Source organism: Rhinatrema bivittatum, chromosome 7 (assembly GCF_901001135.1).
Source record: "Rhinatrema bivittatum chromosome 7, aRhiBiv1.1, whole genome shotgun sequence".
NCBI lineage: Eukaryota > Metazoa > Chordata > Amphibia > Gymnophiona > Rhinatrematidae > Rhinatrema > Rhinatrema bivittatum.
The window spans coordinates 295,210,414-295,226,894 of record NC_042621.1 but is presented as its reverse complement, the minus strand read 5'-3'; the positions used below and the strand labels follow the sequence as shown (position 1 = coordinate 295,226,894).

The 16,481-nt window shown below is 44.1% G+C and overlaps 1 protein-coding gene across 1 annotated transcript in view; it reads right to left on the bottom strand.

The window, feature by feature from the left end:
* Positions 1-16,481, bottom strand: part of NHLRC2 (NHL repeat containing 2) — a 167,858-nt gene that overhangs the window by 22,626 nt on the left and 128,751 nt on the right. Inside the window, exon 6 of the mRNA XM_029610452.1 lies at positions 95-188. Within this exon, the coding sequence (XP_029466312.1) occupies positions 95-188 (94 nt within the window). The remainder of the gene's footprint in view (positions 1-94; positions 189-16,481) is intronic.

Genomic DNA, 16,481 nt, shown 5'->3' with positions numbered 1-16,481 from the left:
GGCAATTGTGAAAGTCTGGTTTTAATAAAACGACCTACGGAAGGAAAGGTGCCAGCTGGAAAATAGCTTCTCATGATCAAGATAAACAGCTTACCTGCCTTTCGGCAACTTGGCCTCTTCTAGTAACAGTGCCCAGATTTGATGAGTCCCAGCCATGGCTATCCACAGGACATCATTCTCACTGGCCCCTGAAAGGGACAGACATACTCAAACGTTAGTGGCATGGCCAGGAGCCACGTCCCAGTTCCCCCAAAACTTGTATTTCCTAGTGAAAATTCACAAAGGGACGCGGATTTAAAAAGTTCGAAAATGGTAAAAAATGTTAACCATTTAGCTGCTTAAAAATTAGTGAAGAGAAAGCCACTTCCACCCAATAAAAAGAAATATAAAAAATTAAAATGAAACTGGACCATAAGGGGTGAACTAAAAAGCCCATATATGCGAGTATCTGGGCCAAGCGCGAGCAACTTGTTTGTTTTTTTTTAATGGCCCAATTATCCGCATGCGCGAGCAACTCAATGCTCAGGAAAAGAGGGGCAGAGTTAGGGCACATTGGGGGTTCCCGGATGGGCCCAACAATTATGTGGGGTATCCTTAGACAATCATCTAAACTTCAAAAACCACATTAATACAATCATTAAGGGTGGTTTCTACAAACTACACATTCTCAAAAAACTTAAACCCATACTTCACGCACAAGACTTCCACACAGTCCTACAAGCGACAATGCTTTCAAAAATGGACTCCTGTAATTCCTTACTTCTAGGCCTCCCCTGCGCCACTATTAGACCCCTGCAAATGCTACAGAACACTATGGCAAGAATCCTTACAAACACTCGCAAATCCTATCACATCACCCCTGTACTTAAGGAGCTCCACTGGCTTCCCATCTCATCCCGCATCAAACACAAAACCCTAACTATCATTCACAACTCCCCGCACAATCACAATCACTCCTGGCTTGAGGATCCCCTTCGCTTTCATTCCTCCACTCTCTCTCAGGCACCCTCCACACCCCCTCCCTCAAAAGTGCTCCCCAGTCCTCCCACCAGAGAGAGAGTCCTATCTATTGCAGGCCCCTCCCTCTGGAATTCGATGCCAGTTGAACTTCCTCTTGAGCCTTGCTTTCGAAAATTTAAAACTGGGATCAAAACATGGCTCTTTAAATCGGCCTACCCTGAATCGGATCTTACATAGCCCCCCCACCCCCCTCCCCTCCCAAAGACAAAGCTGTTCAGTGTATTACAGTGCCTCTTTTCTTGTTCTTGGTTCATTTTTTCCACATGGTGTATATAATCCTACATAATGTATAAGAATATTGCATATAATGTATAAGATTTCCCAATTTTATCTTCCTTTTGGATAATGATTACTCTCATATAATGTCTAAGAGTTCCACAACTTGTTCTCCCATTTGTATGAAGTTGAGCCTGGTGCCTTTCCCCGGAAAGCACAGTTTCCACGTTACTCTGTTAGCCTTCGGTGGCTCCCTTTCAGTCACTGGTTCTCTTCCTTCCCTGCCTATGTTTCCACCCTTTCCTCGCCTCTCCTTTTCCATCTGCTCCCTCTCCCCCCCCCCCCCCCCAGTTTTATGTAATTTTCCTCCTATCTGTTACATTGTAAACCGACTTGATGTTCCCACCAATGTCGGTACATTAAAAGCCAATAAATAAATAAATAAATAAATTTGTCTTTTAAATCCAGCGGATGCAGCGCGCCGTTAGCCGCATATGTTTATTGCCGCTCTTGAGTTGCGAGTATGCAGAAATCTCGCAGGGTGAGGGCTCTGGGTAAACTAGGGGGGGGGGGGGAGGGGAAGTGCAGGCTGAAGAACCAGAGGGGTCTGGATGACCTCGAGATAGACCTGGGAAACTGGTGGACTAAGACGCGAATCGCACCTGCTCATGTAACCACTTAAAATTAGGCGCACACACGTGCGCGATGGGTGTATTTTAAATCTTGGGCGTGCAAATATGCGCACAATTTAAAACTGAAGCACAAGTGCGCCCGGGCGCTCACTTCAAAGTTACCAAGTGCACAAAATGTTGCTTTTTAAAGACTAGGGCCAGGCCCCGATATGTTCTGCAAAACTTAATTCCTCTGCCGTCTCTCTTCCGCTGTCAGAGTAACAGGGTTGCCAAGTCGGGAAGGAGTAAGAGAGTGGCCTGCTCCTGGATTGGCTTTGGGAGGGTGCTGGGGGGGACGGGGGCACCAGTGGCGTACCCTGCTTGCATTTCTTATGACCCCGGAGAAAGAGGGTGGCAGGCTTGTGGCTCCCTCTATAAATACTGTGTGTGCGCTGTTTTGTTACTCACCTCAACGGTGGAGAGTATGAGGAATAAAAGTCTTATTGTGGAGGAAGAGGGGATGCTGGGGCTTGGTTGGCACAGAAATACCAGATATTGCAGGAGTTGGCAGCATTAGGTGTTAATTTTCAGCCTGGCTCGAGCGCCCCAGAGATTAACGCAGGCAAATTTTCACCAAGAAGCGAGGTGCTTAAGATTCGGCTAGGAGGCGGAAATGTGGCTGCCTAGAATCAGGCCTGAAAACCGGCCTGTAAGACTGAGGTGAGTTTTGCCTGAAAACGGAATCGTCTGACTTCCGACTGATGAACGTGAAGCACGCTCCGTAATGAGGACGTCTCAGCTGCAGAGCGGACTGCATGATAAGCCATTTATTTATTTATTTATTTATTTAAATTAATTTATATACCGGAGGTTCCTGTATAATATACATATCACCCCGGTTCACAAAGAACAGTAACTATCGCTACAAATAGCGGTTTACATAGAACAGAATAAAAGAAGTTTTACATTGAACAAAAACAAAGTAATAAGTTTTACATTGAAGTCAGCATGTGTAAATTTCTGATTAACAAAGGAAGAAAAAAATAGATCTGAATAACTCGTTGTGGGCTTGAAAAGACTTTTCTTCGTGTTCTTGGCTCTAGGGGAAAGCTTGTTTGAAAAGCCAAGTCTTAAGTTTCCCTTTAAATGTAGAGTGGCATGGTTCTAAACGAAGGTCTGGAGGGAGCGAGTTCCAAAGTGAAGGGCCCGCTGTGGATAATGCACGTTTCCTCAGAACGGATTTCACAGGTTGTGTGATTAGTCTGTTCTGATAGGCGCTTCTGGTTGGTTTCACAGATGTGTGTAATTGAATTTGGAATGTTAGGTTGAGAGGTGCGATGTTGTGTAAGGCCTTATGTATCATCATTAAAGACTTGAACTGGATCCTGTATTTAATTGGAAGCCAGTGGAGATGGTGGAGAATTGGGGTGATATGATCTCTCTTTTTGGCATTTGATAGAATTCTTGCAGAGGCGTTCAGGACCATCTGAAGTGGTTTGATGGTGCATGCTGGAAGGCCTAGGAGGAGAGAGTTACAATAATCCAGCTTTGGGAGTATGATGGCTTGTAAAACCATGCGGAAGTCTCTGTATAGGAGGAGAGGTTTGAGTTTCTTTAATGTTTGAAGTTTAAAGAAACATTCTTTTGTTGTGTTGTTGACGAATTTGTTGAGACTGAGTCTGTTGTCTATGATGACTCCCAGATCTCTAACTTGTTATGTGGTGGAGAGCCCTGTGGTGACCGGATGTTGATTAGTGTTAGAATGTGAGGAAGGGGTATAGTTTTCCGGAGTTATAATGAGGATTTCAGTTTTGTTTTTATTTAGAACCAAGTTGAGGCTGGTGAGTAGATTGTTGATAGCTGACAGACATTTATTCCAGAATGATATGGCTTTGTATATGGAATCTTCTATAGGGATGAGGATTTGAATATCATCCGCGTATAGGTAATGTCTTAGCTTAAGGTTAGTGAGAAGTTGACAAAGTGGGAGTAGATAAATATTGAAAAGAGTCGGGGAGAGGGATGATCCTTGTGGTACCCCCCTTTTGGATTCGATGGTGTGGGACTCTTTGTTATTTATCTTGACCTTGTATGTTCTGTTCTCCAAAAATGATTTGAACCAGTTAAAAACTACTCCTGTAATGCCAATGTCTATTAGGCGTTGCAGGAGGCATGAGTGGTTAACGGTATCAAACGCTGATGAAAGATCAAGGAGAGCGAGGAGGCAAGGTTGGCCCTTTTCTAGGTTGAAAATGATAGTGTCTGATAATGATGTTAATAATGATTCGGTATTCATAGACTTACGAAAGCCAAATTGGTTTGAGGTGAGGATGTTGTTTTCGTCAAGATATTCTGTAAGTTGTTTGTTTACAACTTTCTCCATAACTCTGGCAATCAACGGGAGGTTTGCTATGGGTCTAAAGTTTGCTGGGTCTGAGGTGGGTAAGTTAGGTTTTTTGAGGAGCGGCTTGAGCATGGCTAACTTGAGTTGGTTCGGGACATGTCCTTGAGAGAAGGAGCAGTTAATAATGTCTGCTAAAGGTTTGGCTATGGTGTTGGAGATCAGACACAGTTTGTTGTATGGAATATGGTCTGATGGATTATTATTATTATTTATTTCTTTTATATACCGACATTCAATCGAGATATCACATCGGTTTCCAGATAACCAAGGGAATAGGGTGTAGTCCGCCCTATTTTACAAAAAACAATTATAACATATTATAACAGTGGTACATGGAACAAAAGGTTATAGGATATAACAAAAGGTTATAGAAAATAACATATGTACATGAATGTGTTGTTGATAAAATAAAATTGGGATAAGGGACTTGTTGGGTAGGTAATTTAGGAATAGAGGTGGGGGGGATGAGGGAAGGGAGGGGGGGGTGGGAGGAAGGTGGGGTGGGAGGAAGGTGGGGTGGGAGGAAGTAGCGGAGTGAGGGATTCAGGGGGGTGAGAAGACTTGAGTATGGGATGAGGTGGGTTGCGTTCGGGCAGGTTAAGGGTCGGGTGGGAAGGCTTTTAAAAACAGCCATGTTTTTAGGTGTTTTTTGAAGGTTTGCAGTGATGGTTCATTTCTGAGACAGGTGGGGAGGGTGTTCCATAGGGTGGGTCCCGCTATTGTTATGGCTCGTTTGCGGGTTGCGTTGAGGTGTGCAGATTTGAGATTGGGGATGGCTAGGAGGCCAGTGTTGGTGGATCTGAGGGTTCTTTGTGTGGGGTGTGGATGTATTGCGTTGTTTAGCCAGTTCATTTTGTTGTTGTGTATTTTTTTGTGCATGAGGGTGAGTGTTTTGTAATGGATTCTTTGTGTGATGGGTAGCCAGTGGAGTTCTTTGAGGGTAGGTGTGATGTGGGAGGATTTTTTGTTGTTGGTGATGATTCTGGCGGCGGCATTTTGTAGAACTTGGAGGGGTCTGATGTGGATTTCTGGTAGGCCGATGAGAAGGGAGTTGCAGTAGTCGAGTTTTGAGAGGATAATTGATTGAAGGACTGTTCGGAAGTCGTGCGCTTGGAGAAGGGGTTTAAGTTTTTTCAGGGTTTGGAGTTTGAAGAATCCATCCTTAATTGTATTGGAGATGTGTCGTTGAAAGTTGAGTTGGCTGTCAATTGTTACTCCTAGGTTTCTTGTGGATGGAGTGAGTGAGATTTGTGAGATCTGTGGCACTCCCGTGTTGATTGAGGTTCCTGGGTGGTTGGAGGGGGTGCACTTGAGGGGATAAGAGGGACGGTCATCGTGGATGTGAAGGATTTCTGTTTTGGCTTGGTTGAGGCATAGTGATAGTTGGGATAGTAATTGGGACAGATTTGAGCTGAGGTTGTTCCATTTTTCCATGGTGAGTTGGATGGACTTGTTTATGGGGAGAAGTATTTGTATGTCGTCTGCATAGACGAAGTAGGTGAGGTTTGCATCTGAAAGGTATTTGCATAGTGGGAGGAGGTAAATGTTAAAGAGGGTTGAGGAAAGGGAAGAACCCTGAGGGACCCCATGTGTGAGGGGCACTTGAGAGGATTCGGATGAGTTTGTCTTGACGATGTAGGATCTGTTTGAGAGGTAGGATTTGAACCATTTGATTGTGGTGTCTTGAAGACCAATGAGAGGATGGTTTTATCTTCTTGAGAATATTCTCTATTTCTAGAGTGGATGTGAGCTCAAAAGTGTTGAGTAGTGTTAGTGAAGTGTTAGGTTGTTTGACATTTGGGTGCGATGGTTGTTGATCTGTTGGGAGTGGTGGTTGAGCGGTTGAATGAGGTGTTTGTTGAGCGGGTGATTGCGAAGATTGGGGGGTGAGGTTGATTACGTGTTTTGGATGTGTAGATGGTCCCTTGAGGGGAGCTAGAAGTGAAGTGATTTTGTTGTCGAAAAAGTCTGCTAGTTCGTTCGCTTTAGTGAGTGCTTGATCGTCTGGAATGGTCGGTGCCGGGGGTTTTGTGAGGGTTGATACATAGGAGAAAAGAGCTCTTGAATCAAAGATGAGGTGGTGGATTTTTTTGGAGAAGAATATTCTCTTTGTTGTGTTGATGTTGTTTCTGTATGAGTTAAGGCATGATTTGTAGATGAGGAGGGTGGTTGTAGATGGGTTTTTTCGCCAATTTTGTTCCTTGCATCTCAACTCGTGTTTATGATTTTTTAGCTCTGGTGTGAACCAGGGTCTCCTGTTGTCTTTGTTTGGATTGATAGATTTAGTTGTCATGGGGCAAATTTGATCTGCAACCTTTTTAGTGATGTTGGTCCATGATGAAGTTGCTGAGTTTACGTCGGATAGGTCTAGGTGCTCAAGTTCCTTGGCTAGGTGTTCACCGAGTTGGTCTCCTGAGCACTGTTTCCTAAGCGATATAGTTATAGGTTGTGTGGATTGTGGTGGAAGTTCTTTTATTTTTAAAACCGATGATATAATTCGATGGTCTGACCAAGGTATTGGAGTGCAAGTTGGAGTGGTGTGGGTTGTGATACCTTCATTTATAAAGATAAGGTCCAGCGTATGGCCTGCTTTGTGGGTTGGTTCAGTCACTATTTGTCTGAAACCCATATTGTTGAGAGAGGAGAGAAAAGTTTTACAGTTGGTAGAATGAGGTTGGATATCTACATGTAGATTAAAATCTCCCATGAGGATGGTAGGTTTCGTGGAATTTAGGTGTTTTGCTGTAAGTTCTATGATGGAAGATGGGTCAGCTTCCAGTATTCCGGGGGGAGCATAGATTAGGCCGATAGTCAGATGTTTTGAGTTGAATAGGGCAAATTCAATCTTTGATATGTTATTGGAAGTCTGCAAAGTCAGACCCAGCGTTTTTTTGGCTGCATTTAGAGCATATTGGATTGCGTTGCTCAGCTCTCGTACTTCAGTGTATCAGCCATTCCATATTCAGCGGTACAGACAGGGCTACTTACCCGGCTAGATATATTTTAGTGCTGAATATTGGCGCTACCTGGCCAACTTCCAGCCATGTCCCTGGAAACGCCCCCTCCCCATGATGCCTCTTTTGAAGTTGGGGATGTTTTTACTCAGGAAATGACTTATACCCTGGCAAAATGCATCCTCTTGGAGGGGAGGGAAATTTAAAAGTCTGGATTTGTCTGAGTAACTGAAAAAGTTGCCCGGACAAACCCTTTGGAAGACTGACCTCTAAGCGCTTACCTGTAACTGGTGTTCTCCATGCACAACAGCATAATTTGCCACGTAAGTGGGAGGCGCCAGCTGACGGCGCCAACGGGCAGGGTTCTCTCCGGAGCTTCTGGGAACGCTTGGGAGGCTTTTCTGAGAACGTGCAGGGATTCTCCAGCAGCTGCCGCCTCCTTTTAGGGCCTCCTCAGTCTTATATGCCAGTTTGCTGCTGTTGTTGTGGTTTTTTTTTTAAAAGACGCCGACTACAAGGGGAGGTGGGAGGGGAGGTGCGGCTGATTTTGGTGCTGTCCACGGAGAACACCCAGCACAGAGAAGCAACTTAGTGTTCTGCAAGGACAGGCAGGCATAATCAGCCACAAAAATGGGATTCCCTAGCTAAGCGTTGCTTTCCCATATAAGAAAAGGGGGAAAAAAATAGCTAGAAGCAGCCGGTGGTAGGGAATGTGTTTTTGTACTTTAGACCTTTTTTTTTGTGTGTGTGGAAAACAACTTGAAATAATACAAATAGTTCCCAGGGAGCAGGGGCGGTTCCTCTCATTACGCAGGATGACGCAGTTGCCTCGGGCAGCAAGGGCCTCCATAACACCCCTGCTGTAACTGCCTCATTTCCCAGCCAGATAAGAAATGAGAGTCCCACTTGTTGATGCCGGCCAGGGATCCCAAACCCCACTGGCAAAAAGGGACAGTCCCGAGGGGCCCAAGCGCAGTTTGACGACGTATTAGTGGGGGTTCCCATCCCCCCCCCCACCAGCAGGGGGGAAGACCCCTGCAATGCCAGGATTCCAGCCCCCTCCGGCAGGAAGAGGGAAGCCAGCCTGGATGGGCGGGATGATCTGATGGTCTGCCGGTGGGGGGGGGGGGGGGGGCCCATCCCTCCCCCCACCAGCAGAAGGAAGATCCCCATGCTGGTGGCTTGGTAAGTTGCCAGAGGGAGGGGAAGGGGGATCCAGGCTGCGAGTATGAGGGAGGGGCTCGAGGGGGTATGTGTAGGGGCAGACTGAGATGGCTTGTGGCAGTTTCCAGTTCGTTTCTTCGTTTGCATGTTCCTATTTGTCCTTTGTGGTCTCTTTAATCTGTATCTGGTGAGGGTCTGACTGGGTCAGAGGTGAGGGATTCTGCTGGCGTGTCTTCTCCATGCAGGAATCTATTGCTGCCTGGCTTGTTTCTTTCTCTAACATGAGGGGTATCAGTGTTTTAGGATGGGGTGTAGTACGAGCCATGTTGTCTTTTCATAGATAGGGTTGTTGCTATGTGAGTGCTAACAGTTAGTACTGCCAGCTTCCTGGAAATATTATCTGTCGGTGCTCTGAGACCTGCGTCCGCCCCGGCGTTTCAGATTACCGAGGCTGGCAGAGTCCAAGGAACTCCCACTCAACAAACGTCCAAGGGAGGGGGTGGGGAGGGGGGAGAGTGCCGTTTCAACCCTTTCCCTTGAGCTGCCCCCTGCTGGGAGAAGAGCACGGAGGTTCCTTTCTATATTCCGCAATTCATTATCAAAGGACAGAGCGACTAAAGCCCACTGTCGTGTCGGCAGTCAGTGGCGAAGGTCACAGGCCTGCAAATCTCCTCCTCAGTGGAGGCCAGTTTCAGACGGCCATGACTCTGACATTACGAGCCTGAACATGGCCCTTGCAGTTCTGTTCTACCTGCACGGTTTGTGCTGTAGTGGTTGGTGCCGCTCCCGAGTCCATCAGTGCCAAAGTCAACCAGCCAGACTTCACCTCGGCGGCTGCGATATCTTGCAGGCTCAGCTGCTGGAGCTTAATGGCCCCCAGTGACATCTTGGAGCAGATGGCTCCACAAAAGGACATCATGTCCTAGCCCCGAGCAGCACATGCACATTTTATGATGCTCTGTAATGGACATCTTGAAGTTACGGCGGGAGCAGCGTTTGAAGCCGCCGGTCTTCTTCTAGGTCATAATGAGAAAAAGAGATGAGGCAAAATGAAACTCGGCTATATTTACAAAAAGAGGACCAGCTGAGCTCACTAGGAGAGGCCATGACTAGGTAACACACCCAAAAACAAAAATACACTTGGGGGCCCAAGCAATCCACGACTAAATAAAACGAACGCAGAAGTGACAAAAAACCTGACTAATCAGCCATCAGGAAAAGGATCGGGAGGGCCTGTGTGATAGAAGATATTTTATTCTCCCCAAGACCGGAGGAAGACAAAAAATAGACTGATGAGGCCCCTTGCAGCGGTGGCTGCACAGAAGTTCTGTGCATTCTCAGCAAAGCCTTCTAGACTTTTCCAGAAGGTCTGGAGAACGCATTCCACATCAAGCACTTATGTGGCTGATTATGCCTGCTTGTTCCTGGAGAAATGCAGCTCATTTGTTCTATTCTTAGTTTAATTGTATTGTGCATCAAATTTTCCTAAATAATCCACATTCACAGCAAACTACAAGATCCTTTTAGTGTGTCGTGTATATCTCTCTGTCTGTCCACATTTGATTGATAAAACACATGATCAAAGCACAGGCTGTTACAAAGCACTAGGAGTAAGAACATAAGAACATAAGAAAATGCCATACTGGGTCAGACCAAGGGTCCATCAAGCCCAGCCTCCTGTTTCCAACAGTGGCCAATCCAGGTCATAGGAACCTGGCAAGTACCCAAAAACTAAGTCTATTCCATGTTACCATTGCTAATGGCAGTGGCTATTCTCTAAGTGAGTGTTTTGCAAATGAATAACTTTTGAATCCATTTAATTTCAGAAATGCTATTTACCTGCTGAAATGTTTCTTACACTAACCCCCAAAAGCTGCTTTTTTGTGCCTTTGGAAAAAGAAGCCCTGGATTTAACCACAGAACAGGTAAAGAACGGGGCCCAGCAGCAAGACACGCTTCCTCCATGCTGCCCTGCCGATGTGATGAAAGTGTAGCTCTAGGCGCGAGATGGTAGTTCAGCCTCCATCCTTATGGCATCCTGTACTGTGCCGACGAAACTGCCAGCTGGAAGGCGAACAATGGTGGTTTCTGTATGGACAGCTGTACAACATTCTCCTGGAAGCACTCCTACCCGGTCTGCTTTATACACAATAAATATGCATAAGATACAGCTGTATATTTTGGAGACATCCAAACATATATCATGCATATTCATTGCGGATATCCTGAAATCAAGAACTGGTTTCGGGAACACAGCAGAAGGAAATGAACCAACACCACCCACTCACTTCATGTAGGTAATTACTACTGCTACTGCTTATTTCTGTAGCGCTACTAGATGCACCCAGTGCTGGTAATGACTGTGTATATCTGAAGTACTAACCCGCAGAAACACATCCAGCATAAAACCGTCTACCACAGACAGCAGTCTAGAAACGAATCCCTCCCTCTCTTCTGAAGTTTCAACCTCCTTACTTCTAATCTTAATGGATGACCTTTTCTTCCACCCGCAGCTCTCAATGTCAGAAGGCTGTCACTCATTCATAATGCGCCCCGTGATACTATTCGGGGATAAGGCTTCTCTTCTTGTCAGATGTCTCAATGTCAGAAGGTTGTCACTCATTCATAATGCGCCCTGTGATACTATTCAGGGATAAGGCTTCTCCTCTTAGAAGAGCAGTCAGTCTTTGTGAGCAACCAAGAGAATAAACAAAATACGCAAACTGCCCTGGTTCAGTTATAGTCCCTGCATATTCATTGTGGCTATCCGGGAAACAAGGCCTGTTGGTAAACTCTTCAGGACTGGAGCTGGGGCTTTTTTGTGCTCTTTTCCCAATTATTTTTACAAGTTTCTGAAGCATGGTCATAAAATAGCATGGTCTATTTATTTATTTATTTAAAAGATGTATAGTCCGCCTATAATAATAATAAAATCATGCTAAGCAGATTATGAAATCAACATAAAACAATCATAAAACACAGAAACTTAAAACATAAAGATTAAAAAACACATTTGAATTAGCAATCAAGTTCTCTATCAAACAGGAAAGGTTTCTCTATATAAAGTTGCCTTTATCATTTTCAGAAAATGTTTCAGACCATTAAGGGAACGCAGTTCCTCTGGTAACTTGTTCCAAAGTATATTCCCAATAACAGATAAAGCTCGATTTCGTGTCTATACAGCCAAGCTTCCTATGCTGTAGGTTCCTCCAGAAGATGTTGACTAGAGAACCATAGCATATGGGACGGACAATATGATTTGAACAACTGTGCTAAACAGGGGATTCCACTTGTAAAGATTTAAAAACTAAGATCAAAGTCTTAAACTTTAAACGTTGTAAGACTGGTAGCCAATGCAACTGCTGTAGTTGGGGAGTGATATGCTCATGAGGGGATGTCTTGCAATAATTGCAAACCATTAATGCGATTTTTAGGCAAGCCTATGTAAAGAGAGTTACAACAGTCAATAGTAGTTAAATAAATGCTTGGACTATTGTCCTAAAATCTTTAAAATCCAAAAATGATCTCATACGCCAAAGCAATTTTAACTTAAAACAGCCTGAAGAAAGAACTGATTGCAATTGTGAAACATAATGTAATTTACTGTCAAAAATAAATCGGAAAGTCTACTCTCAAGGCCCCACTCACCAAGGCTTTTCTCCCAGTCTGTGCTTATAGGAAAGGGTGGCTTTGTACAGGGGTAACTCTCTTTGTGACCCACTAGTCTACCGAGTGACTATCTAGCCTTGACCAATCACTTATGGTCCGATAAGTGACTGGGTGAGCAGGGTCCAATTCAGAAATGTAAGTTACTTTGTCAATTATTGTGGCCTACATGCGTCCTCTCATCCAAAGGATTTAACCCTTTCACGAGCAGGTCAAAAGTTCAACTATGATCCAGGATTCTGGTTAAAAGCAGTAGAGGGTGCGAGTTTTTGAATGTAGAAATTTAGATCCTTGCTTCGCTCTCTCTAATAAAAGGTCTTGTTCTCTAGTTGACCCTCTTCGACATGTCAATGCTTATAGCAGGTGCTGCACCCAACCAAAATTGTGACCACTAAGAAAGCTTTATTGATTCCCTGCTAATTTACTACGAATACTTAAAAAACTGGTAGCAAAGAAATGAACAAGGGTTTTTTTTTTGTTCTGTCACTTAAGCGACTCAAATAAGTTTACATCTAAAAAGAACATGACCCCAGGGATTAAACAAAGGACGCGGCGTGAAGTATAATTTTTTGATGTCTCACAATCTATTGTTAATAATTGGTTTTAAATGAATCGCAGTTCTAACCAAAGAACCCTTAAGGATCACGGATGTGGGAGAATGAAATTCATTTTGTTTTTCTTTTTTAGAACAGTTTTGCTATCAGGGCTGGAAAGACGCTGCTTAATATTTGGCACCTGATCAGAAGAACTGCCACTGCAGCTGGATCTGGGCCCGGGAGCTGCTGCTGCTGTGATCAGACCAGGACAAGACGCCGTGGCAAGCAGAGGGAGGGTGGAGGGAAGATACTGGGGGGAGGGGGAGATGGGGTCTGCCTATCTAATTTGTCCATTGGCCTTAATTACTGCGCTATGGCAGGCCTTGCTTGACCTCTGGCTTTACCACTGACGATCCCCCTGTGCGTGTCACTTGCAGTTTCTGAATTTTGGCTTTCCTTTTGCCTTTCCCATCCCATTAAGAGGCTGTTCCAAGCCTTTTCTGCAAATATTTTCTTAAGTTTATTTTCTTAGTCTGGACTCTAACCCCGTACACCATAACCCCCTTGTTATGGAGCTTTCTTTCCACTACAAAAGAAAACCCCATTTGCTTCTTGTGCATTATTTGTACCTTTGCGGTGTGTGAATGTCGCTCTCATATTCCCTTTCTCCTGCCTTTCTTTCAGACTATAATAATATTTGAGTCCTTCAGGCTTTTGTACCATTGTGGAAGCCTCTCCTCTGACCCGATCCTTGGGGAGAGGTGGCTCTTCCCGTTTTATTCTTCAGGAAAGGCTCTTAATTTGATGCAATGGACGGGGACTTTTACAATGGATTTAAGGAAACATGCCATGTTTACAAAAATGGCACATCTTGCTAAAATATGTTTATTTTCATGTTATTCATTTCTGTCCCTCAAAGTAACATAGTGTAACGAAGAGACTAATCCTCCGTCCATTAAGTGGTAAATTACCCTATTACAGAAACCAAGTAAATCTTTTAAATTCACCCAAATAAACACGACATACCGATCTATATAGGGAGATTTTTAATCCATGGCAGGGTGTCCATATTTGGATGAATTTAGTGCTATTCTCAATCTAGTTTATGGAATGACAGCCAGCGTTTTGCTTTGCAAATGAAGTCTACTTGTAGAATCGTAAATATGAAGGAATTAAAAAAAAAAAATTCTGCTACCGATGCGTTGTCATTTAGTGTGAAAGCAAATGTTACAAGTGCCTAAACTGATAAGGGTTTGTGAAAACAAAGCTGCTGTTACCTTCATGTGGCTATCGGTGGCTGTATCTGGGATTCACATCCAAAATCAGAAACATTTGGTAAAAATGAAGAGCCTTGTGAGGCCTTAGGCACGGTTAGCAGAGAATTCTAAGCAAATGGTTACAGGGGCCTTGACCAAAGAGCTTACATGCATATGGGGCGTTAAGTTGTAAATAATCGATTCGCTCGCAAGTCTATGCAGCTGGTTCACTTTGATTATTGTCCCTGGAAAAATTACCCCCACGAGATCTACCCCGTGCTCTCTTGGGGGGGGGGGGAGGTGTCATTTTTCCAGCAGAGGTAATGCGGGTAATTTTGATTCTATAAAATGACGCGCACTGCACCCTCCCCGAACGGAGCTCGTCCTTTTGCTCGCGTTGAGGGTGGAGAATAACCAAAGAGCCTATTTCCAGCAGGAAGATGCTGTTTTACCCCTGGAAACGGCTTTCGTTATTGCTCTCTAAAATAGCAATGCCACGTGCTTACTGCAAAATTTACATTTACAGCATGTGGCAGGTTAGTTAGAAAAATGAACCGTTAGCTCTGGTTTTTTCTACTGTACTTCGACATTAGGGAGAAAATAGATAACGGTTTCTCTTTAAATGAGAGCCAATATTATTACTTTTTCTTTTCCAAGCTTATCGCCTGGGTGTATAAAAGATGAGTCTAGTTCCTTCTTACAATTTATCATTTTTAATGATATCTTCCTGAGTAGGGAGATGGGTAAGGAGGAGGGTGAGAGGAAGAGATGAAAAATTGGTACACAGGTGAGAGGTGAAGAAGATAAGTGAGGGCAGGATGGTGAAAGAGAGGGAGGAGGGCAAAATCTGAGTGAAGAAAGGCAGAAGGCAGAGGGGAGAGAGAGAGAGAGACGAGAGAGAAAGATCAATTGACAGATTATGGGAAGAAGTGGAGAACACAAGAGGAGAGAGAAGAAATGGCAAATGGATAGGAGATCCTGAAAAAGGAGTCAGGAGAAGGCAGAGAAGAAAGATTAGGGCTAACGGGAATAGAAAACTAAAATGTCCAGACAACAAAAGGAAAAAAAAAAACATTTTTATTTTTATTTTTAGCATTTGGGATATGTCAGTTTGGGAATATACATTTCTGATGCCTTTGGATTTTGCTCAGAAGGCATTTCCGTTTCTATTTCTCCAGTGTTGCACTGCATGCAGAGCCTGGTTTCTTGGGGTTTCCATTTCAGTTTTGGTTTGCATGTTTCTATTTCTAATTTGAGGTCCTTTGGTGAGGTAGTTTGCTAGTGTGTAGTTTCTAAGTAGGGATCTGTAGCAATCCGGTTGGTTGTGTTTTCTAAATAAGAGGTGTATTGGTATTCTAGGGCTCAGTGCCATATTTGTAGTATTGCCTTTTCATAGGTAGGGGCTGTTGTTATTTGGGTTCTGTTAGTTAATATGTTGTTATGGGATGGTAAGTTTGCTCTTTAGATTCTATTCTATATTCAGCGCATTTGTCCGGTTAAGTTCGGCACATTTCCAACTGCTGGGATTGATTGCTTCTGACATAGGTGGATAACTTATCTAGCTGAAATTTATCTAAATATGTCAGGGGCAGTTTGGGGGCAGAGTGCCGTTATCTGGCAAAGTTAGCTGGATAATCCTGATTTTCAGTGCTATTTGGCTATGGTAGCCAGATAACTTTAGGTCAGCCAATGAACAGTCCCTAAAGTATCTGGCTAAATTTAACATCATTTCAAGGTTCAGCAGTGCTGACTATCATGGCTAAAGTAGCAGGATATTTATCTGGCTAACATTTTTAGCTATCCAGTGAATGTCTTTTTTGGCAGGGTGTTGTGCCTGACAGTGGACAGAGTGTGCTGCAGTTACTGAGAAAGCACTAGAATTAGAATAGTCATTTAAAGTTTAATACTTAAGAACATTATGCCCAATTATGTGTTTTACAGTTGATATTCTGTGTTCTACTAAGTACATATCTGGATGAGCAGAAGACGTAAAGTTAATGATCTAAATTATTTATGTACCATAAATATCTCGCAGCTCTTGAACTGATGCCACCCTATTTGATACGTAATATATCGTATCATCGCAAACTGGCTGTTTATTTCCTTAGGACTCTGGAACCTGTGGGAACCAGTTTCAAACCTAATAGCACATGGGGAGAAGAATTTTTTAAAAGCCGCCTGAATAATCAGCCGCCTGAATAATCAGCCGTCTGAACGCGACTAAAAGTTTGCCTCTATGCGAGGTGGCATTCCCGGGGGGGGGGAGAGAGGAAACGTTTGCGCACAGAATGTCTTTTCAAATCCTTGGGCAGATTTTTCCCCGCAAACTTCTACCTGCAGTAAAAGCAGCTGGCAAATGACTTGTGCGTGCTTTGTACTCCCGGCAAGCAGCCACTTCTGCTTTCAGAGCTGCTACGGAGCCCCCGGCCTTCATCTCACTGCAGTCAGGCTAAACGATGCCCCCTTTACCGTTCAGTGATCAGCACTTCAGAGCAGTGGCGTAGCCAGAATTGATTTTTTGGGTGGGCACAAGGTTAACATAGGTGGGCACAAGGCATGCAGGTCTACTAGTTGTTTTCTTACTGATAAATAATGCCATATACTGCACCCTAGAATGGCTTTCTAAGTAGTTTGCAACAGCCATTATGTGTCAT